The sequence below is a fragment of the Aspergillus karnatakaensis genome (genome assembly GCF_047715665.1).
Source record: "Aspergillus karnatakaensis strain CBS 102800 unplaced genomic scaffold BJY04scaffold_42, whole genome shotgun sequence".
Classification (NCBI taxonomy): domain Eukaryota; kingdom Fungi; phylum Ascomycota; class Eurotiomycetes; order Eurotiales; family Aspergillaceae; genus Aspergillus; species Aspergillus karnatakaensis.
In genome coordinates, this window is record NW_027395754.1 from 27,441 (window position 1) to 48,419 (window position 20,979).

Here is a 20,979-nt window from a genome sequence, read left to right on the forward strand (position 1 = left end):
GATGAATATTATACGATCCACGGTCTATATGGCCTTTTGTACAATTGTTATAATATATGTGATACACGACGACGGACATACTCATCGAGATGTTGTACAACGCTCTTTGGAGCCTCATGATCTCGGAGCAAGAGACCCCATCCACGACTGGTCTTGCGTCTCCGCCTCAGCCTTCCTCTTCGCCTCCCTCTCTTTCGCTCTCCGAGCCGTAACAGGGTTGATGGCGCCCTTATCGACCGTCAAATCCATCGCCTCTCTCAGTCTTCTTACACTCTCCTCCCGCCCAAGAATAGCCAACGTCTCAGGAATCCCAGGGCCAGGTTTACCAGCAGAGAGAGCCCAGCGAAGATAGTTATACAGCTCTTTCTTGAAGGCTTTATCTGCAGCGGCATGGGCGATCTCAGCGTCTTGTCCCTTGGTGGGTGGGGTGTCTTCGAGAAGAGTGCTTCCGCCGTCGTATATGGATATGTTGTGTTTATGTGTCTGAATCGTCCAGTGGGGTTCTGGGACGAGGGTCAGTGCTGCGGCTGCAGTGTGGAGTGATTGAATAGGGATATATGGGTTGTTAGGTGTGTATGTGGGCCTTTTCAGATCGGGTGTGAAGAATGTGGAGTTGCGAGTGATGAATTCGGAGGCGTTGGTGAATGATTTGGCGTCCGCTTGGAGAAGAGGGGTGATAAGCTCGGATAGGGTACGTGATTTGAGGACTGATGACAGTTTTTTCTCGGGAATTGTGGTCTTGACTTTGTTGGAGATGTTGGAGACCAAGTTGTCGAGTTCGCTACCACCGTTTGAGACAATACGCTGGGCGTGCGCTTTCTGGAGGAACCAGAGTTTCTCAAATGCGACAACGGTGTTGCCGCGGGTGATTTTGAGATTGAACTAGAACATGTTAGTTTGGAGAGGCGATCTAGTGTGGTAACGGAGTCTTACAATTTTTGAGAGTTCTTCTAGGTTAAAGAGATCGGACTTGCTCGTATGTGACCACCCCAGAAGAGCGGCAAAGTTCACCAGACTCGCCGGTAAAATACCCTGCTTGCCCTTGAAGAATGTAAGATCGATGTCCGCATTGCGCTTGCTGAGCTTTTGTCCAGATTTGTCTACTAGCAACGGAACATGTCCGAACTGAGGTGGAGTCCAATTGAAGGCATTGTAGAGCGCAACATGTAGGGGAGTCGAGGGCATCCACTCCTATAGAATAATCAGTAATCTGAGCAGGCAATTCTCTCAAAGCTTAGCGCTCACTGTTCCACGAATGACGTGAGTAATCTTCATTAAATGGTCATCCACCACATTAGCCAAATGATACGTCGGGTGTCCGTCAGATTTGAGCAGGATCGGGTCATCATAAACACGATCAATAAAATCCAGCTTCTTCACCGGCCGGTTTTGACCCGTCCTGCCATAGACAAGATCCTCGAAAGAGGGATATTCTTCAACCTTCAGGCGCACAACGTGTGTCTCTCCCTCTGCGGCTCGGTTCTCTGCATGCTCATGTAATATGTCTGCACATTTCCTGTCATAGCCAGGAGAAAGACCAGCCTGGCTACGATGTCTTGCAAGGGTGTCAAGGCGTTTCGCAGAGCAAAAGCATCGGTATGCGTGGCCCTTCTGGATCAGATCGTGGACGTGGTCGCGGTATATTGACGTTCGTCCCGACTACGGCGCCATGTAGTTAGCAACAGCTTTCTTGACAAGCTTTCGGCAAGCTCACCTGTCTATAAGGACCGTAAGGGCCTCCAACAACAGGGCCTGTGGATCCCAACCCAACTCAGTCAGCATCATGCCATACCAGTGCAATCCGTAATCGCAATCCTCTGACCTTCATCCCATTGTAATCCAGCCCACTGAAGATCCTCGTAAAGCCTCTTTTCTGCGCCCGGAATTGTCCGCTTCTGTCCAGCGCATCAGCACTATACCTCGCGCCCATGCCACTTTATCAACGCACCTGATCCGTGTCCTCGATTCGGAGTAGAAATTGGCCGCCCGTGCGCTTTGCGAGTAGATAATTGAACAATGCCGTGCGAAGAGACCCCAAATGCAGATATCCTGTCGGTGACGGCGCGAATCGAGTCCTGGCTGGGAAATCGGGGAGCTTGGTCTTCCGGTTATGCGCCGCGACGGAGGTTGAGCTAGCTTGACGGCATTGCATGCAAACCCAGGATCGACGGGCCAGAAGCCCAGAGCGCAAACTCCTCATTGCGTCGACGTCAACAGAGGACCAACAGACAGATCGCGAAAAGAGCGAATGGCCGATTGTACCCGGGGTGAATCCAAAGAATGAATGGCGGAGACAAATCTGGAGGCGGCGAGAAAGTCGGAGCTAAAAAGTTAGCAAAAAGGAAAAAGATAAGGCTGAGATTTTTCGGGACTCGATCCTTTCCCCATCTCTACGCCTTCACCAAAACTTCTAATTCTGTTTGTTTCTATTTCTTGGTTGTTCTATTTCTGTGCATATTAGATACCCCTGCATCTTGGTGATCGGATTTATCACCATTCCCTCCAGTATGACCCGCAACTGATTGAAAGTTTGGGCGTCTGCTAATCGAGAATGTAGTGTCAGAACCGGCTATTGACCTCTATGGTATTTACTCGTTCAACTTCACATGATTGTACAAAAGCTAATAGGTGTTGTGAACTATAGAGGTTCTGCAAATCGGCCGCGATGCCTCCCAAGACGAGATCCGGAAGGCCTACCGCAAAGTATATTTACCCCTCAAGGTTTGGCTCGGCGACAAAGAGCTAACGAGTCAATTATAGGCAGCCCTAGCTAGCCACCCCGATAAGGTCCCGGAAGCCGAACGAGAAGAGGCTTCGATTAAGTTCAAGAATGTTCAGCAAGCATACGAGATCCTCAGTGATAATGATAAACGGCATCTTTACGATACACACGGCATGAACGCATTCAACGGCTCTGGTGAGCCAGGTATGAACGGTGGACCGGATCTCGACGATATTCTTGCGCAGATGTTTGGTATGGGTGGTATGGGTGGTATGGGTGGTATGGGCGGCATGGGCGGCATGGGTGGAATGCCGGGTATGGGACCCGGTGGCCGCCCGAGGCCGCGGCAAAGCCCGGATGAGGAGCAAAAGTATGAAATCAGCTTGGAGGATCTATACAAGGGCAAGACTGTAAAGTTTGCCAGCACAAAGAATGTTATTTGCACTCTGTGCAAGGGCAAGGGCGGCAAGGAGAAAGCGACGGCGAAGAAGTGCTCTACGTGCGATGGACACGGTATGGGCCGATATTCCGCTGAAGAAGATACATGGCTGATTGTTTATAGGTGTCCGGGAGGTTCTTCAGCATATGGGCCAGTTTATTACAAAGTCCACCGTCGCCTGCACGACCTGTAACGGTGACGGCGAGTTTTTCGCGACCAAGGACAAGTGCAAGAAGTGCAAGGGCAAGAAGACAAACGAGGAGAAGAAGATCCTGGAGATGTACATCCCTCGTGGAGCCAAGTAAGTCAATTGACCTTCAGTACGTGATAGCTGCTGACCATTCCAGGGACGGAGACCGGATCGTCCTCGAAGGTGAGGCAGACCAAGTGCCTGGCCAAGAACCCGGCGATATTATCTTCCACCTAGAAGAGGAAGAGCACGAGGTCTTCAAGCGCGCTGGTGCCGACCTCATGGCGCCAATCGATGTCACACTAGCCGAATCTCTAACAGGCTTCTCCCGAGTCGTGGTCAAGCACCTCGACGGCCGCGGAATCGAGATCCAACATCCCAAGACCCCTGGTCAGGTTCTCTCACCAGGCCAAGTCCTCAAAGTGCCCGGCGAGGGCATGCCCATCAAGCGCTCAGATTCCCGCGGTGACCTCTACCTAATCGTCAACATCAAATTCCCCGACGAGCAATGGAAGCCCAGCGCTGCTGTCTTAGAGCGGCTGAAGGAGATGCTCCCTAAGCCTGATGTCCGCATCCCAGCAGACACAGTTGATGAGGTCGAATACGAACCCAAAGCCAACGTTGACGACTTTGGGTCGAAGGATCCCAGTGGTGGATCTGCGTGGGAGGACGATGAGGACGACGAGGCTGGAACCGCGCAGTGCGCGACTCAGTAATCGCCTTACTGGAAACCTTCTTTCCTTACCTTTTTCTCTATACCCAATATGATTTCTCGTGACATGAGTCTCGGGATCTTTACGAAACGATAGATCTAGATGCACATGACACTCACACTCATCTCTCACCTCTGGCATCATCGGCGTTATGGGTAGGGTTTACAGATGAACATGAATTACATTGCTTCTCCTCACCAACCTCTTCCACCAATGTACGCGTAGAATATCAGGTACAAGACTGTTTTCCCTGATTCAGTCAGTTGTCGTGCGGTGATTCTCCATATCATTGAGAGCTCCTTATGCCCTAATAAACACAAACATACAAAGTTAAACCAACACTCCATCACCAAACCCAGGCTGCCCCAAAACACGAAAAAAAAAACAAAAAAAAACATACCCCCTTCTTCCAACGAGAATTGGAAGTAACGGATCTCAACTCTGAAACATCTTACCCGAGTCCCTAGCTCTCCATCAGAAGTGTGCTTCAGCCTCTAGCTCAATTTCAGTATAAATCCCCCAGATAAGCCTCTCTAGCTTCCTAGGTTACGGAAATTAGAACAGATGTCTTCAAAGTTCAGCCTAAGGCGGAGGATCCTTTCCCCAGTGGGCTTGTTCCCCGCACGCCCCGCTGAGGAAACCCTTGTACAGTTGTACTGGACTACTGGTAGGCGTCGTCGGCACACGCAGATTCTGTGCACATCGTAAGCATACCCGGGTTAGTATCACATAGACCAAAGAGTGCATCGGCGAATGAGCACACTGAGATCCAATGTGTATCCCTGCCGATAATATCGGAAGGTAAATGGTCAAGGTCATTCGGTCCGAATTCGGTCTCCAGGTGAGCTGGTATATAAACCCCTACCACACCCCCCGCATGTCATGGATGCATCTATGATATTCACTTCTCTCGATCGTGGTTTTATCCAACGCAACTTACTAGAGCTGATCTTATCTCATTACGCGGAACATCCTTACCATAAACTCCATCCTATCTCGTTTCAACTCTATTATGCCCTCTATCCTCCTCGTTGCCCTTAGCCTGGTAGGCTTTCTCGTTCTCCGCCTCCTCTACCGACGCTTCGTCACGGGACTCAACGGCATCCCCGGTCCCACATTAGCAAAGTACAGCCGTCTCTGGAAACTACACAGTGTCTGGAAAGGCGATCACCATTTGACGGAAATCGAGCTACATAAAAAGCATGGCCCGCTCGTGCGAATCGGGCCTCGGCATGTCTCTATTGCGGACCCGGGTGCCGTAGGGGTGATATATGGGTTGAATAAAGGGTTTGCGAAGGTTTGTCACTGCTTTCATAGCAGGGGGTATCCTGTGGTGATGGGATAAACCGAACCTAGAAAGTGTGCTGACTCGGTGATGGGCGTGTGTGTATAGACAGGCTTCTATCCAATCCAGTGTATCACCTGGTGCAAGAGACCGCAGATGAACCTCTTCTCGACCCGCGATGAGCAATGGCACCGGGAGCAGAAACGGCATGTCGCCAGTGCTTATAGCATGACGTCTCTGCTGGAACTTGAACCGGCTGTTGATTCTTGTACGGAACTGCTTGTCTCTCGGCTGCGGCAGCTTGCGGGTCAGGAGAAGGTCGTTGATCTCGGGACGTGGCTGCATTATTATGCCTTTGACGTCGTGGGAGAGCTCACCTTTGCGAAGAAACTTGGTTTCCTAGCCGAGGGGCGGGATGTCGATGATTTGATGAGTGGAAATCTGGGCTTCCTCGCGTATGCGAGTGTAATCGGGCAAGTTCCCGAGATGCATAACGTGTTACTCGGTAACCCGCTCCTGCCAATCCTCATACCGAGCATGGAGAGCTGGAACCCGGTGCTGCAGTTCACGCTGGAGCAACTGAATTTGTGGACACCGTCGGCTCGAGATGGGGAAATGGAGAAGGCAGATCTGGGAAAAGGGAGGGACATGCAGTCACGCTGGATGGCTATTCACTATGCGGATCCGGATAAGATGAGTGGGCGGGATGTAATCGTCCATTTGTCGTCAAATGTCTTTGCGGGAGCGGATACAACAGCTATTGCGTTGAGAGCAATTATTTATTTCCTGCTGAAGAATGAGAAGGTCCTTGGAAAGGTACTTGCGGAACTCGATGACGCTGATAGGGATGAAAGGCTGAGTAGTCCTATTGCGTATAGGGAGTCGATGACGCATCTGCCCTACCTTGGCGCTGTTATCAAGGAAGCGATGAGACTTCACCCGTCTGTGGGGTTGATGTTGGAGCGCCATGTGCCCCAGGAGGGAGTCACGGTCTGTGGTAGGCATATTCCTGCCGGGACGACGGTGGGCATCAATGCTTGGGTGCTGCAGCATGACCCAAAAGTTTTTCCAGATCCCGAATCGTTTGTGCCTGAGCGGTGGCTCAAGAGCACGCCAGAGAAGCTAAAGGAAATGGAACAGAGCTTTTTCGCCTTTGGCGCAGGGTCGCGAACCTGCATGGGGAAGAATATTTCCCTCATCGAAATGCACAAGATAATCCCGCAGTTGCTGAGGGATTTTACCATTAGGCTACATAGCCCAAAGGAGGAGTGGAAAACCAAGAATGCTTGGTTTGTGCAGCAGGAGGGTCTTATATGTGATCTTGAGAGGAGGAAGTAGTTGGCGATGCTTGATTCATGTTACTTAGAATGCGTTCCAAGCAGTCTGGGCCTAATGTTCAGTTCATCATAGTTTCACGTGGTATGGATTTGCGCACTCCTCGTAAGAGTAAGCAACGAGGACTTGGTACCAGTTCGGTACTAGATCTTGCCTGTCACCAGGATACACCTAGGTGAAATGGCACAGGGCTGACTCTTGGGTCGGATTGGTGATTCAATTCGTCGATTTTTTTCATGTTTCTCAGATCGGTGTGCTGCAATAGCTAAGTCATGATTGGATAGAATATTGCTTCTTTTTGAGAAAATTGTACGAGTCGCGTAGGAGGAACGAGCCCAGCTTCGCTTGCAACGCCCGGTGCCCTTCCCCTAAATATATGAAGGATCGACTGTTATAGCCGCCTGAAAAGGTTCTTGGTTGAAGGGCTGAACGTCAGTTTGATTAATTTCTTGTTGTTTGCTTTTTCTGAAGAGGCTAATGGACGACGAGAGGCACGAGTGACGCCATTTCCGTTGGCAGGCTGACAAACACATCGAAGTAACAGCACAGCAAAGCAACAGATAGGTGACATGGACCTTGGAGGTCGCTTGCTCTCAAGACAGGTATACAGAGACCAAGACAAGAGCGTGGGGGTCATCCCACGCTCTTCTCCAAAGCCGCGGAGTCGCGTGGGGTATTGAACCGCAAGAGGGTCTGGCTCGGAAGCTCGTCCATGCTTTTGCACCAACCCGAGCCGAGATTTGATGAGAAAGAGTGGAAACTGTGGGATTGGATCAGTCGAGTATTATTAGCCACTCAGCAACCGGTTATTTAAAGCGTTCTGTTTCCCGCTGGCTCGCTGCCTGCTGGATTTTCGGCGAGAGCAAGCGAATATTCTCGGGACCGCGGCTTTCATCGCATCGGACTTTCGCCGGTCGTTTCGGCACGAACCCCACCGTCTCATTTAGCCGGTACACACTTCTTATAAGATAGTACTTCACTTGTCAGAATCCGGGGATTGTTGAGAGGGGTAACCAGGTTACTAAGAACGAATAGACGATCTCAACGCCTATCCACTATGCCGTGTCAATCAAAATGCGAGGGCTGCGCCTGCAGCGCAGGAGGGACTTCAGGAACAGTCAACATCGAAGATCTCGACAAGGAGCTGGAGGCTCTTCGAAAGCGAACAGTTGAGCTGGAGAGAGCACGGGCATCGGCAAAGAAGGCTTCGTCACTCTCCAGTGCACTTGGGCCAGGCCGAAAACTGCGATCAACCAATTGGTTCAACTCAGGGGATGCGGGCATGACCGCTTTGTACATTGAGCGGTATCTCAACTATGGCATTACAAGAGAGGAGCTTATGGCAGGCAAGCCAATCATTGGGATTGCACAAACCGGATCAGATATCTCCCCGTGCAACCGTTACCACATAGAGCTCGCAAAGCGGGTACGAGAGGGAATTAGGACTGCCGGTGGTATTGCGTTCGAATTTCCCACGCATCCAATCCAGGAGACGTCGAGGCGCCCAACAGCGTGTATCGACCGAAATTTGTCGTACCTCGGACTTGTGGAGATCCTTCACGGGTACCCCTTGGATGGCGTGGTGCTGTTGACTGGTTGTGACAAAACCACACCGGCATGCCTCATGGCAGCCGCCACAATGGTAGGTCTTGAGCATTTCCTGTTCTCTGTTTTCCTAGCTAACGGCACTTTAGAACATTCCCGCCATCTGTATGAACGTAGGGCCGATGATGAACGGCTATTTGAAAAACGAGCTGGCAGGGTCGGGCATGGTAGTCTGGACAGGCAGAGAGATGCATGCCGCTGGCGAGATGACTGACGAGGGGCTCGTGGACTATATCTCTCGAGGGTATGCTGGAGTTGCTTCTTTCAGTTGCGGTTGCTGACAATCATAGGGCACCATCAGTCGGTCATTGTAACACAATGGGCACAGCATCAACCATGAATGCGCTGGCAGAAGCGCTCGGAATGGCATTGCCGGGGTCTGCCGCTATCCCCGCTCCTTATCGCGAACGGGCTCAATGTGCCTATAAAACAGGATTACAGATCGTCGAAATGGTGCACTCCGACCGGAAGCCGAGCGACATCATGACGAGAGAGGCGTTCGAGAACGTTATCGCAGTCAACACCGCTATTGGTGGCAGCACAAATGCCCCGATCCATATCAATGCGATTGCGAAACACATCGGCGTCGAAATCTCATTGGATGATTGGGATGAACTGGGTTTCCATATCCCGCTTCTCCTCAACATGCAGCCCGCAGGAGAGTTCTTGGGTGAGGAATACTTCCGCGCTGGTGGTCTTCCGGCTATTATGGCGGAGTTGTTGGATGCTGGAAAGTTGCACTCTGACGTGCTGACGTGCAACGGGCATACTGTAGCCGAGAATGTAAAAGGGCAACACACCTGGGATCGACGCATCATCAAGCCGTACAATGAGCCCATCATGAGTGATGCGGGGTTTGTGCACCTTCAAGGAAGCTTATTCCAGTCAGCGATCATGAAAACTTGCGTCATCTCAGAGCAATTCCGGCAAGCATTTTTGGAAAATCCCGAGGATCCCAATGCTTTTGAGGGTGCTGTCGTGGTCTTTGACGGGCCAGAGGATTATCACAGCCGGTTAGAGCAAACGCCTATTGACGACAGGAGCATCTTGGTGATGCGCGGCGCTGGTCCACTGGGGTATCCTGGAGCAGCGGAGGTTGTGAACATGCACCCTCCGGGACATTTGTTGCGACAAGGGGTCAAGTCTCTACCATGCATTGGGGACGGCAGACAATCGGGAACTTCCGGGTCACCGTCCATCCTGAACGCAAGCCCTGAAGCAGCAGCCGGTGGCAATCTTGCATTACTCCGTGACGGAGACAGGCTCCGTGTCGACCTCAACAAGCGACGTGTGGATATCCTGCTCCCGGAGGAGGAATTGGATAAAAGAAGAGCCGAGTTGGAGGCCGCAGGAGGGTACAGCATGCCAGAGAGTCAGACGCCATGGCAAGAGCTTTTCAGAAAGGAGACGAGCCAGTTAAACGAGGGTATGGTTCTCAGGGAAGCGGTCAAGTATCAGCGACTAGCCCAGCGCTCCGACGTCCCTCGCCATAACCATTGAGCTTCTCAGTCATTACTCGGTTAGTTCATGCAGGGTCGCGTACGCTTCGGCGTGGTTGTTTCTTCTTGTCATAGAGGTACTAGCATGCTTAATCGAACTCGATCGCAAACCGTCTCAGCTGTAGATTCATGTGTCAGTTCATAGCCCGTGAATCAGAGGGCTTGAATCGCTTACTGGCCGTCCGGTCAGCAGTGCTCCGCCCAACGGTTTCGTTATGTTGATGCGAATGCGATGTGGTCAAATTGATAATGAAAACAGGATTGTCGCATATCCAGTGTCTGGCCCCATGTCTAGCTCGAGACGATCTCGGGTTGAATGCGCTCCACTGCCTCAAGGTTCAGCCACAGCAACGTGCACGGGCCATCTTCTACCCAGTCGGGACAGCTTAGAGAATAACCCGGCCTGGGCATAATCAGCGGTCACAGCGAATGAGGACAAAGTGGCCGAGAGAGCAGTTGATGACAATCTGGATCCTGCAGGAATTCCCAGTTGCTTCCAACGGTTGTCAATGTCTCGTACTTCGGGAGGGGGAGCTCCGGCAGCTAGCTGAACGGAAGGATCGAGCTACTTTCAGATCCCGGCTGGCTGGAACGATAGCTTTGGTCTTGGCCAACCAATTCAACAATAGTCAAAGAGCACATGGCAGGATGAGTCGAATGCAGGAGCTCTGCCTGTGACTCCTGGGTCTGACTCCTGTGAGAATGTGAAAGAGATGCGCGAGTCAACGGAGTGGATGGCGGAGTCCGACAATCACAGTCGCACCAGGGAATAACCGGGATATCAAACTCGGCTTCCAACATTGAACAAGGGGGTTAGGCATCCATACTGCTCTGCCACGGTGCACATCAACAAGAGGAATAATACCAGCTGCAGTGATTGGATCGCTTTCAAGGGGAAAGATGGAAAGATGGGTCTACCCGTACGGAATTGCGGTTCCGCAGCTTTAGCTTGTGAATTTTCCAAGCAAAATTTTCCCACACACAGTGGCTCCACCAACTTCCAACAGCTGGCTGACCTCACTCTCACACATCAGACCGCTCCCCATCGCCTGGATTTAAGGCTGACTGCTCTTCTTTCTTTCTTCTCTTTTTGCTTTTTCCCAGAAAGAAACACATCAGCATGCTTTGTTACCCTCTCCTCCAGTCATCTTCTCGATTGCTATCATGCGCCCCTGACGAGCATTAAGAATAGCTGCATCCTTGCGCGCCGTGCATCCTGAGACCTGCAACCCAGCCTCAGATCCCATCTATTATTGGGCTCGTGTGACAGACCGAGTTCCCAGACCGATATCGTTCCTCCTATCTAGCATTCTTGTCCCGATTTCTTGTCGAACTCTCGTTTTCTCGGCCCGGTCTCGATTGCTGGCCCTATACCCCCTGCTTCACCGCAACGTTCTAGCCTCAGAAGCGGATTCTTTGGCTGAGGTCATTCGACTTCCTTCCTTACATATAAACCCCCGAGCACGTCTCTGGAAGTACCTCTCGCGCTGCAGCAACGGTACAGTCCATCAACCATCTCTTGTTGTCTCGTGATACCAAGACCTTCATTCCATATCATTCAAGATGGACATCGACATATAACCCCCGTTCGAGCTCGTCTCTGTTGTTATTCTTTATTCTTCGCCTTCCGAAAAGTGAGCGTTTATTTTCTCTGTCGCGCAACTACGATACCCACCGTTTCCGTTCCTCGAGGTAGTCTCATTGGAAAGCTACCGGTAGCTCTTTTGATTCCACCTACCTACCGCCATCCTTATCACCATGGCACCCAATCTATTCCTATGCTTGCGCACTGTCTTCTGCCCGACATACTGGTTCCAACGCGGCCAGCGCATCCAGGGTTCCATCCACAGAGAAGAGCACTGGGACTCCCCGGTCCCAGGCATCTACAAATACATCCCGAGCCACGGGTGGCACCTCGTCTGTAGAGACGGCAGCGAGTACGACGAGAAAGTCCCTGTACCCGTCGTCTACTGCCGCATTCTCCACCGATACCTCTTTGAAGACGAAGTCGACGAGCGCTGTCACTGGCACACAGTCACTCTCGAGGAGGGAGGCAAGCCGGAGAAGTTCCTGTTCTTCCTCCTCGATGACGGATACTCCTACGTTGCTGGGTGGGATGCAAAGGGCAAATTCATCCCCGGCCCGTATCAGCGTTGGTATCTCGACGTGGATACCAAGACGATGCAGAGAGTTATTTTCCCACCCAGCTCGAATGTTTCGCGTGTCACTATAGTGCCCGACAAACTCGGCTGATTAGTTATTACGGCATCTGACGTGAGATGTCAGCTTGACAGCTGTCGACATTTGAGCCTCTAGCTGGACCCAATTGAGGCTGGTGCGACACTTTTTTTTCTCTTTCCTCTTATTTGCTTTTTTCAGTTGGTTTCGGAATCCGGATATCTGCTGCAGCCGTGACGAATTCGGTCAGCTTGGGAAACTCGGGCGTTTGGTCGGGATATAAAAAGAATATAGAAGCGAAATGTTCTAGAAGCCAGCGTATCTTGTTTGATTTGCTCTACTTTCTTACCCTATCTTAATCTACTTTTCAATAATCTCATGATTATTCAACATGACTACCATCCATTCCATGATCCATGACCTGCATGTATATTTGATCTCGAATAGTAATCCCGATTACAACTTGCTTCGCCCAACCCGATCACACCTAAAAAAAAAAAGAGCCTCACTTCCAAACACTCCTCATCCTAAATCTTACTCCCCTCCCTAACCATCAACCTCCCCAACGCCTCTCTAATCCCCGCCTCCATCCCCTCCTTCGCAGGCCTCATACTCTGTCTCTCACACCAAACATGCGTATAACCCCCAACAACCTTAACATCATCTTCACCTTGTTTAAATACCCCAACCTCATAGACCACACTTGTTGACCCAAGTTTGTTAACTCGTAATCCGAGCTCGAGGATATCCGGGTACGAGACTGAGGCGAAGTAGTCACAGTAGGAGTTTACCATTATGGCGACTTGATGGGAGGGGTTTGGGTGTGGTTTAGCATTTGATGTAGGGGAAGTAGCGGGTGTGGTATCAGATGGGGAGGAGGGGGTATTATTGTAGGAGAACGGATCCATGCCGCAGTCGGTTATCAGGTAGTGGTTGATTATGGAGTCGAAGAGTTGCGCGTAGATTGTGTTGTTGAGGTGGGCGTACATGTCGTTGTCGTGCCTGGTTTCAGGAGTAAATGTCAGTATGTTTTTAAGTAGATGCATATAGTGGGTGCAGGGGCGGGGGGCCTACCATCTTGTTCGGTAAGTCTGGTGGAAGACGTAGTCCGAGCGGGTGCGGCGGCGCTTGATGTCAACTTCTTTGGGCATTGTGTGGGGTGGCGTTGTGTACTTGTGTATAGACTGCGACTCGTATCTAGAGGAATCTTCGGTTCTTCAGAGTAACGAGAATGAGAAGGGCAAATGCAGTCGAGAGCAGAAAGTGAGGTTGTTGTCGGAGATAAGATGCGATGCGATCCTCGGTGGAGATGAGCCGAGGTCCAGATGCCGAGTTGTTCGGCGCTTCTACAAGAGTTGACTCGGCGGGCTTGTTCATGATACTATGCAGGAATATCACGATTTATCTCCTAAAGAGCTCCGAGAAGAGTACTAAGGGACTATATATAGTTCATAAGTATGCAGTCTATACTGTTGGCAGCACTTACGAGATCATTATTAGGATGAAGCTTGGGCCGGCTCTCTATATATATACTTCCTTTCGAGACCAGAGCCTAGAGTCAACACAGGGACTTGGGCGCAAAAGGACCCCCATCTTTATCACCTAGGCTAATTGCATGTGGATTTGAAGTTAACTATGGATCGGCCCTGCATGTTTCCTCTGACGATACTAACTAACTATCAAGTGAGGAGCGGCTTAGGGAATTAGCACCTCTTTGTCTCCGGCTCCAGCTCCTGCTGTTGGCACCTTCCTCACCACGGCGAGTCCCAACCTCCGCCGACTTTCGAATTCTCTTTGAAGACGGTTCCGATCCTGTTTACATCCAAACGGACTCTCTCAGTCTCAGCTGAGGGCTGCATTCATACCGGAGAATGTTTATTCATATATTGAGAATGCTGCATTTTTAGCACACCACATTCCTTTTCTCCTCAGTCCTCCCCCTATTCCGAAGGACCTAGAGACCTACAACTCTGACTCTGACTCACCTTAAAGAATCCACAGACTCTCATCACTATGGGCGCACTATCTCGTGGCCTGTCTGGTCTAGCGAGTGCGGTTGTTCTGTTCAGCGCCGTCAGTCATGGATTCGTTACCAGAAGGGACGATATTCGCGTCAGCCTGAAGTCGCAGCTTTCCGAGAACGCGGACATCTATTTCCCTGACGAGGAGATCTTCGAGGAAGCGACGGAGAGGTGGTCGGACTATGCGAAGCCCAACTTCACCGTTGTTGTTGAGGTTGCTGAGGAGGAAGATGTAGTCCGAGCAGTACGTCCCACCTTTCCCATTGGAGAACAAACTCTTACGATATAGGTTCAATATGCGAACGCTGAGGGTATACCATATCTTGCTGTTAATGGCGGACACGGCGCGATTTCATCGCTCGCAGAAATGCAACATGGTATACAGATCTGGTTGCAGAACCTCAACTTTGTTGATATTGCCGAGGATGGCCACACGGCTACGTTTGGCGGTGGTATCAAGTCTGCAGATCTGATCCCTGCGTTATATGAGCACGGAAAGCAGACTGGTAAGCTGGCCTCCCCATGCGTGAGAGCTAGCTAACATCAATAGTCCACGGTGTCTGTGAGTGCGTCAGTTATCTCGGACCTGCACTCGGCGGTGGTCACGGCGTTCTGCAAGGCAAATACGGCGTCGCTGCTGATCAACTCCTCTCGGTCAACATTGTTACCGCTGATGGTGTACTTCGAACTGTAAATGAAGATAATGAGGAGGACCTGTGGTGGGCTCTGCGAGGCGCCGGCCACAACTTCGGAATCGTCACCTCAGTCACTTCCAAGATCTATGATGTTCCCCATGACGGTCTGTGGGCATATGAGCAGCTTCTTTTCAACGGGGATCATGTCGAAGAGTTGTTCGAGCGCTTCAACGAGCTCCTCAAGACCCAGCCGCCAGGTTTCCTGGTTTGGACATATCTCCTACGCGTTCCCCCTCTGGACCCAGATGAGGTACGTCCAGAATATTCTGTACCTTTAGCATAGCTAACGTCCGCAGCCTGTGTACCTCGCCAATTTCATGCAAGAAGGTGTTAAGGAAATCGACTATGAGCTTATCGACCCATTCCGTGAGCTTTCGGACCTGCCAGCGCTTAACAAGACGACAGGGCTGTATACGGACATCCCCAGGTGGATCACCACGGATGTTGATTCAAGGGGCTGCGCCAAAGAGGAGAATAAAGTGCGATTCCCAATTGGTTTCCCGAAATACAATCCCGAAGCTCAACGCGAGTTCTACCACGTCTTTGCTGAGGGTACTGCGGAAGATTCGTTGTTCAACGCGTCCATGGTCTTGTTAGAGCAGTACTCGTCAGATGGCGTCAAGGCCGTCCCGTCAAACTCGACTGCGTTCCCTGACCGAAATGACGACCTGCTTGTCTCTCCAGTCGTTGCTTATCCCAACTCATCCGACTACGACACAGAGCTGCTAGCTAGAGAGTTTGGTAACAAGCTGCGAGATGTCCTGCTCGAAGGAACCGGCTCAGACAAACTGCACGCATATGTCAACTATGCCGCTGGTGATGAGGGCCCTCATAGCTGGTATGGTCACGAGCCTTGGAGACTGGAGAAGTTGAAGGCCCTGAAGAAAGAGTACGACCCGCAGGGCAAGTTTTCGTACTATGCGCCGATTCCCCTCACGGAAGAGCGTGAGGAGCATGATGAGCATGAGCAGGATGAGCATGAAGAGGACGACGAGGAGTATGATGGGGAGGAATAGAGTGTAATAGTCTGCTGCTGTATTCTTAGTGTTTTAGTAGTATGAGTCGTGTGATGGAAGTAATGAAAGTCGGTGTTGATTGGGCTTCCTAGGCTGTGGCGCCAGGAACATCCGCATTGGAAAATTATTTTGTTCCCCTCCAAATCCTCCACCCTCCACACATATACAATAATACAACCCACCACTTTAACCTCCATCCCCACCTATAATCCTCCTGGCGCCCTCAGCCCGAATCGCCGAGTACCTCCTCCGCCGAGGCAGAATTCCGGCCCCCTCCCAAATCATGTCTCTCGTCCCCGTCGCCTCCCCGCCAGCGGCGCCCGCAAAGCCCGCAGAGACCTTCCCAGAACCGCCCAAAGTCGCCATCACCCCTTGCGAAGGCCCTGCACGGTACTACTTCGAAGGTGGCCTTCGTCGCGTCCACCCATACCACTACACCTATAACACATACTGCAAAGAGCGCTGGCGCGACCGCGAACTCATCGACATCTTCACCTCCGAGTTCCGCGACCGCGAGCCAGACTACTACGTGCGCTTTCCCCTTCTCACGACCCCAAACCGCAAAGCACAAGTCTAACTCACTCTCCACTCTACAGAGAAAAGCCCTCGAACGCGGCCAAGTAACCGTAAATGGCAAGCCCGCAGGCCCTCACACCGTCCTCAAAAACGGCCAAGTCCTATCCCATACCCTTCACCGCCACGAACCCCCCGTGACAGGCAACAGTATCGGCATAATCCATGAATCGGACGACCTGCTGGTCATTGATAAACCAGCCGGCGTCCCCGTCCACTCCACCGGGCGTTACCACTACAACTCCTGCATGGAGATCCTCCGGATAGAATACAACCACGCTTTCGTCCCGAGACCATGCAACAGACTCGACCGGCTTACATCGGGTGTGATGTTCGTAGGCAAGACGGCGCAGGGCGCAGATGGGATGACGAAGCAGTTGAAGGAGCGCAGTCTGAAGAAGGAGTATGTTGCGCGCGTGAAGGGCCGGTTTCCCGATGGGGTGACGGTCGTCGATATGCCGATTATGAGCGTGAACCCGAAGGTTGGACTCAATCGGGTCCGCGCGACGGGGAAGGAGGCTACGACGAGGTTTAGGAGGTTGGCTTATTATCCGCCTACACCGACAGAAAATATTCCTGCGCCGGCGATGGGGCCTACAGGTGGAGAAGGAGGTGAAGGCGTGGGGATCGAAAGACCAGCAACGCCGCCGCCCTCTTATATCAACGAAAACGAAGGCTACAGCATCGTGCACTGCCTCCCGCTCACGGGCAGGACACACCAGATCCGAGTGCATTTACAGTTTCTTGGGCACCCGATCAGCAATGACCCGATCTACTCGAACCGGCGCGTCTTTGGGCCCAGCCTCGGGAAGAACGACGACACAGCCGACCGCGACGGCGAGATCATCGAGCGGCTAATGGCGATGGGGCGAACCGAGTTACCAGAGACAGTTTCCTACCGCACACACTTTACGACTCCGCCCGTCGTGCCACCGGGCACGGACAGTTCGCTTGTCGAAGCGATTATGAGCAAGGAACACGACGCCGCGGTCGAGCGGTACCATAAGCGCAAAGGCGAGAAACTGTCGGGAGAGGTCTGTGATGTGTGCGGGACGGGGCTCTACACGGACCCTGGTGTTCATGAGCTAGGTATCTTCCTGCATGCTGTTGCGTATGCGGCGAAGGATGGCGAGTGGGCGTATAGAAGTAAGATGCCTACCTGGGCGCTGCCGCCGGCTGGGTGTGAGGGGCCGACAGAGGTGCCAGATTGGGTTGATTTGGTGGAGGGGGAGGAGGAGGTCGTGCTTGGGGATGGCGTTGTTCCGGAGATTGGGGATGAGGAGGGTGAGACGGATCCGAGGAAGAGGAGGGGGAAGAAGGGGGAGAAGGAGACTGTTCGGGGGGATGATGGAGTCACGGCGTTAGTGGAGGGGGTTGGGTTGGTGGATATTTCGCCGGCGAGGCAGACGTTAGAGAGGGAGGGTGAGGGGGAGGAGAGTGTTGCTGCCAACGGGGTGTAAAAAGTAAAAGTGCCTTTGGGGTGTTGCATTCTGGAGCATATAGAGGATAACAGCATGTCAGGGATATTGTTCGCATGGTATCTGGTGTTGAGGTTGTTTTATAGAGCATATACCAACTTATACCTCTTTGACAAGCTACGTTTACTTCAATAGGAGCCTAGATGTTAGGTGAGAATCAGCCGACTGAATGATCCTACGGTTGACGGTCCATCAAACAAGACAAGAGAGTCAGCCTACGTCAAACCAGACCCATGGACTAAGCCCCAAACCATAGACAACCAGTACCTCGCGAAGAAAACTCCATTCAACAACTCAATGGTATTTAAATGGATATAATGAAATGGACACTGTCAGCCACGGCATCTCTCTTCCGAGACCAACGACCATGACCAAATCCCTGCAGCATCCCTACTCCTGTCTTGCCTTGTCTTGTCCAGTAATAGACCGTTCACAGTTCACATGCATAGTTTGTCAAGAAGATTTATTGCATTTTCGCTTTTTTCATTATCGATCCTTAACTCAATACATCTAAGCCTCAGTGGTGACACGGCCACGGGGGTTGGTGACCTTGACACCAAGGGCCTTGGCCTTGGCGATGATGTCGACGCGCTTGCGGGAGGAGACAGCGGAAGCGATCCTATATTGCAGATTAGTCTGTGTTCGAGTATCTTGCGAGATTTAAAAACGCACTCAGCAGCGTAGGTGCGGTTGTGCATGAGGAGGAGCTCGACGTCCTTGGGGTTGTGGACGAGGAAAGCCTTGTGGCCGGAGGGCATCATGTGCTTGGTCTTCTTGTTGCTACCGTAGCCGATCTGTTTTGTATTAGCATTGTTGCTCGCATGATATCGATATCGATTTAATCGGTTCGATGGAAGGAGGGGAGACGAACGGAGGGCATGGGAATGTTCGACTTGAACCGGCGGCGAACGCGGTTATCGATACCCTTAGGCTTGCGCCATGACTCCGGCACGCACTTGAAGCGGTCGGACTGGTGGCGGAAGAAGCGCTTGGTGCCTGTATAGGAGAATCAGTCAGTTGACGTGATCCAGAAAATAATTTGCGCTGTGTCGTCTTGTCTGCAGATAAGATGAACTGTAGATTCCGTCTCTTTCTGATTCTGAGTTGAGGTCGATATCGTCATGTCGAAAACTCTTATCCAAAGCGATCAATTTTTCCAATCCAATTCCATCTCTTCGCTTCATCAGAATCCTGTATTCCCAATCCTCACTTCCTCGATTCTTCCCTCGTTCATCCAGGCAAGATAGATAAATGTGCAGGGTGGCAGGCAGGTGGTGACATACGCTTCTTAACGATAGGGACGTGCTTCTTTGCGAGGACCATCTTGAACAATAATCAGCATCAAATGGCAACTCCCAACAGTTCAAAGATAACATACCTTGTCGTTGTCCCGTTGGCGCTGGAGTTGTCGAACGGTCGAAAGTCGGTCTCGAAATTTCGCGCTGAGGGTTTGGCCGCCCGACACTCAACCCCGGTTAGTGCCCTTTGCTAAGCGAGTGGGCAGTCGCAGTGGGCACGTGATAGGGTTAGGGAAGTTTGACCTACGAGACGGTTATGGTTAGGGGTAAATAATAAGCTTAACCCAGTTAGGTCTAGTGTAGTTCAGTCGCATTTCTTGAGCGTAAGGCTGGATCTATGGAGTGCTCTCCTCTATATCTATCTACTGCAAGCTCAGCGTCCTCCTCACACCATCCCCCTCCCCACTTTTCACAATCGCCTCCAGAATCTCCAAATCCGCTAACGCCTCCTCCGGACTCAACTTCCCCTCCCAACTCTCCTCGGCAATCGACTTGCCAAACGCAACAACCTCCTCCTTGACACCTACTCCCTCAAACGGAATATCCGTCGCAATCCCATTCACAGTCAACCGGTCATCAACAAGACTCACGACGCCCTTCTCAGCCGTAAACTCCAGCACGGAGTCCTTGAACTCAGACCCGAAGGACAGACTGATCACACCAGTGCCGCCAGCTGCGGTCTTCGCGATCGCGTCGACGGTGTCGAGCGGTGGGAGATGCGGCTGGAGCTGGGTAGTCAGCGCGGAGAGGGAGGAGAGCGCGTTGGAGCCTTTTCCGAGGATGAGACGGAGGCCTGCGAGGGTGTGGATTCCGCCGTCGAGGACGAAGCCGGCTTGGTATTCGGGGGTTTTGCGCCAGGGGGTGTCTGTTCTTGTCAGTACTTGCTCGTAGCTGTAGTCGTAGTGTAGACCACAACGACCAGGAAAAGTAGGTGTGGAAAACATACTAAAATACTTCCCCTCCGTCCCTGTTTTACTCCTAACCAGCACTCGGAACGTCTTCACCCCTCCGAGCTTGCTTACCTCCTCCGCCGTCTGCAACCACTTGCGAATAAACCGGTAATTCTCAGCCACACCCCAAAAGACCTTGGTTCTATCCACATTGGCCTTATCGCTGTACCACGAGATCAGATCCTGCGCCGTCGCAAGGTCCTTCGCGATGGGTTTCTCCGAGAGAACGTGCTTTCCCGCTGCGAGGGCGGCTTTGATATACTCTGGTTGCGCGGGGATAGGGAGGACCAGAATAACGGCCTTGACGTCCTCGCGCTTCAACAAATCCGCGTAGGATTTGCCGTCGCCTGAGTCGTCTGAGTAGAGATCGACATCGTTGAGGTCCTCGGCGAGACTCTGTGCGGATTTCAGAGAGCGCGAGTAGACGGCTTTGAGGGTGAGCGAGGAGGCGGCTTTGATTGCGGGCTGGTGGAAAGAGAGAGTTAGTTTGTTGGTGATTGTCGCTGTGACGCTGAAGGGTAGTATGCTTGGATTGGAGATTGACGTACGAGATGCTGCTCCTTCGCGAAGATTCCTAATCACTGTTAGTTCAATATGGTTTGATTGCTGATGGGTAGAGTGCGGGGAGAGCCAGGGTCGAGGGGGGAACGAACCGCTACCGATAATTGCGACTCCAATAGGCATCTTGAACTTGAAGTTAATTCCGAGACAGATCGAATATGCTTTAATATCCAAAGATGCGCAAGCCTTGTAGAACTGAATATGACAGCTGGGGTTGCACGCATGACCTATATATATTCCCCGGTGGGGGGCTTGTGGGGTTCGCATGGCATCATTGGGACTGCAGGGAAGGTCCAGGCTTAACTGGAAAGGATGGACCGCTTTCGAATACGAAGATCAAGGTTTGGGATTATAATTGTCGGAGTAACACAAAATGTGATAGTTTACTAGTATATATATAATGTTTTGGAAACTGCATCTG

General features: G+C 51.7%; 8 protein-coding genes across 8 annotated transcripts; 5 read left to right on the top strand and 3 right to left on the bottom strand.

Annotated features, from left to right (window-relative positions):
- Nucleotides 1–2: 2 nt before the first annotated feature.
- Nucleotides 3–2,547, bottom strand: BJY04DRAFT_105561 (glutamate--tRNA ligase MSE1). The gene is made up of 6 exons (XM_073708020.1): nucleotides 1,949–2,547; nucleotides 1,823–1,895; nucleotides 1,715–1,752; nucleotides 1,246–1,659; nucleotides 934–1,191; nucleotides 3–882 (listed from the first exon to the last, which is right to left on the bottom strand). The coding sequence occupies exons 1-6, from the start codon at nucleotides 2,198–2,200 to the stop codon at nucleotides 115–117; spliced, it is 1,803 nt and encodes a 600-aa protein (XP_073568645.1). The 5' UTR covers nucleotides 2,201–2,547; the 3' UTR covers nucleotides 3–114.
- BJY04DRAFT_194699 (putative DnaJ domain protein (Mas5)) lies at nucleotides 1,822–4,263 on the top strand. Its single transcript, XM_073712107.1, has 6 exons — nucleotides 1,822–2,505; nucleotides 2,558–2,584; nucleotides 2,645–2,703; nucleotides 2,761–3,235; nucleotides 3,285–3,462; nucleotides 3,509–4,263. Coding segments are annotated over exons 1-6 (1,299 nt in total). The 5' UTR covers nucleotides 1,822–2,504; the 3' UTR covers nucleotides 4,068–4,263.
- Nucleotides 4,264–4,464: 201 nt separating this feature from the next.
- On the top strand, nucleotides 4,465–7,152 carry BJY04DRAFT_194702 (cytochrome P450). Its single transcript, XM_073712108.1, has 2 exons — nucleotides 4,465–5,361; nucleotides 5,458–7,152. The coding sequence occupies exons 1-2, from the start codon at nucleotides 5,077–5,079 to the stop codon at nucleotides 6,685–6,687; spliced, it is 1,515 nt and encodes a 504-aa protein (XP_073568647.1). The 5' UTR covers nucleotides 4,465–5,076; the 3' UTR covers nucleotides 6,688–7,152.
- Nucleotides 7,153–7,535: 383 nt separating this feature from the next.
- Nucleotides 7,536–9,789, top strand: BJY04DRAFT_229546 (IlvD/Edd family dehydratase; the record flags this gene model as incomplete). Its single annotated transcript, XM_073719089.1, has 3 exons — nucleotides 7,536–8,326; nucleotides 8,379–8,533; nucleotides 8,580–9,789. The coding sequence occupies exons 1-3, from the start codon at nucleotides 7,742–7,744 to the stop codon at nucleotides 9,787–9,789; spliced, it is 1,950 nt and encodes a 649-aa protein (XP_073568648.1). The 5' UTR covers nucleotides 7,536–7,741.
- A 1,488-nt stretch (nucleotides 9,790–11,277) lies between these two features.
- On the top strand, nucleotides 11,278–12,195 carry BJY04DRAFT_105633 (uncharacterized protein). The gene has a single exon (XM_073708022.1). It carries the CDS (start codon nucleotides 11,547–11,549, stop codon nucleotides 12,039–12,041), a length of 495 nt encoding a protein of 164 aa, XP_073568649.1. The 5' UTR covers nucleotides 11,278–11,546; the 3' UTR covers nucleotides 12,042–12,195.
- A 255-nt stretch (nucleotides 12,196–12,450) lies between these two features.
- BJY04DRAFT_194708 (acyl-CoA thioesterase) lies at nucleotides 12,451–13,238 on the bottom strand. The gene is made up of 2 exons (XM_073712109.1): nucleotides 13,041–13,238; nucleotides 12,451–12,968 (listed from the first exon to the last, which is right to left on the bottom strand). The coding sequence occupies exons 1-2, from the start codon at nucleotides 13,115–13,117 to the stop codon at nucleotides 12,494–12,496; spliced, it is 552 nt and encodes a 183-aa protein (XP_073568650.1). The 5' UTR covers nucleotides 13,118–13,238; the 3' UTR covers nucleotides 12,451–12,493.
- Nucleotides 13,239–13,979: 741 nt separating this feature from the next.
- BJY04DRAFT_208969 (uncharacterized protein) lies at nucleotides 13,980–17,903 on the top strand (the record flags this gene model as incomplete). Its single annotated transcript, XM_073714067.1, has 8 exons — nucleotides 13,980–14,231; nucleotides 14,277–14,493; nucleotides 14,538–14,932; nucleotides 14,979–15,571; nucleotides 15,736–15,737; nucleotides 16,013–16,227; nucleotides 16,295–17,649; nucleotides 17,867–17,903. The coding sequence occupies 8 exons, from the start codon at nucleotides 13,980–13,982 to the stop codon at nucleotides 17,901–17,903; spliced, it is 3,066 nt and encodes a 1,021-aa protein (XP_073568651.1).
- Nucleotides 17,904–18,259: 356 nt separating this feature from the next.
- BJY04DRAFT_220673 (60S ribosomal protein eL32) lies at nucleotides 18,260–20,681 on the bottom strand (the record flags this gene model as incomplete). Its single annotated transcript, XM_073716925.1, has 9 exons — nucleotides 18,260–18,368; nucleotides 18,422–18,543; nucleotides 18,621–18,745; nucleotides 19,033–19,072; nucleotides 19,128–19,213; nucleotides 19,439–19,912; nucleotides 19,994–20,462; nucleotides 20,546–20,571; nucleotides 20,651–20,681. The coding sequence occupies 9 exons, from the start codon at nucleotides 20,679–20,681 to the stop codon at nucleotides 18,260–18,262; spliced, it is 1,482 nt and encodes a 493-aa protein (XP_073568652.1).
- Between the last annotated feature and the right edge of the window lie 298 nt (nucleotides 20,682–20,979).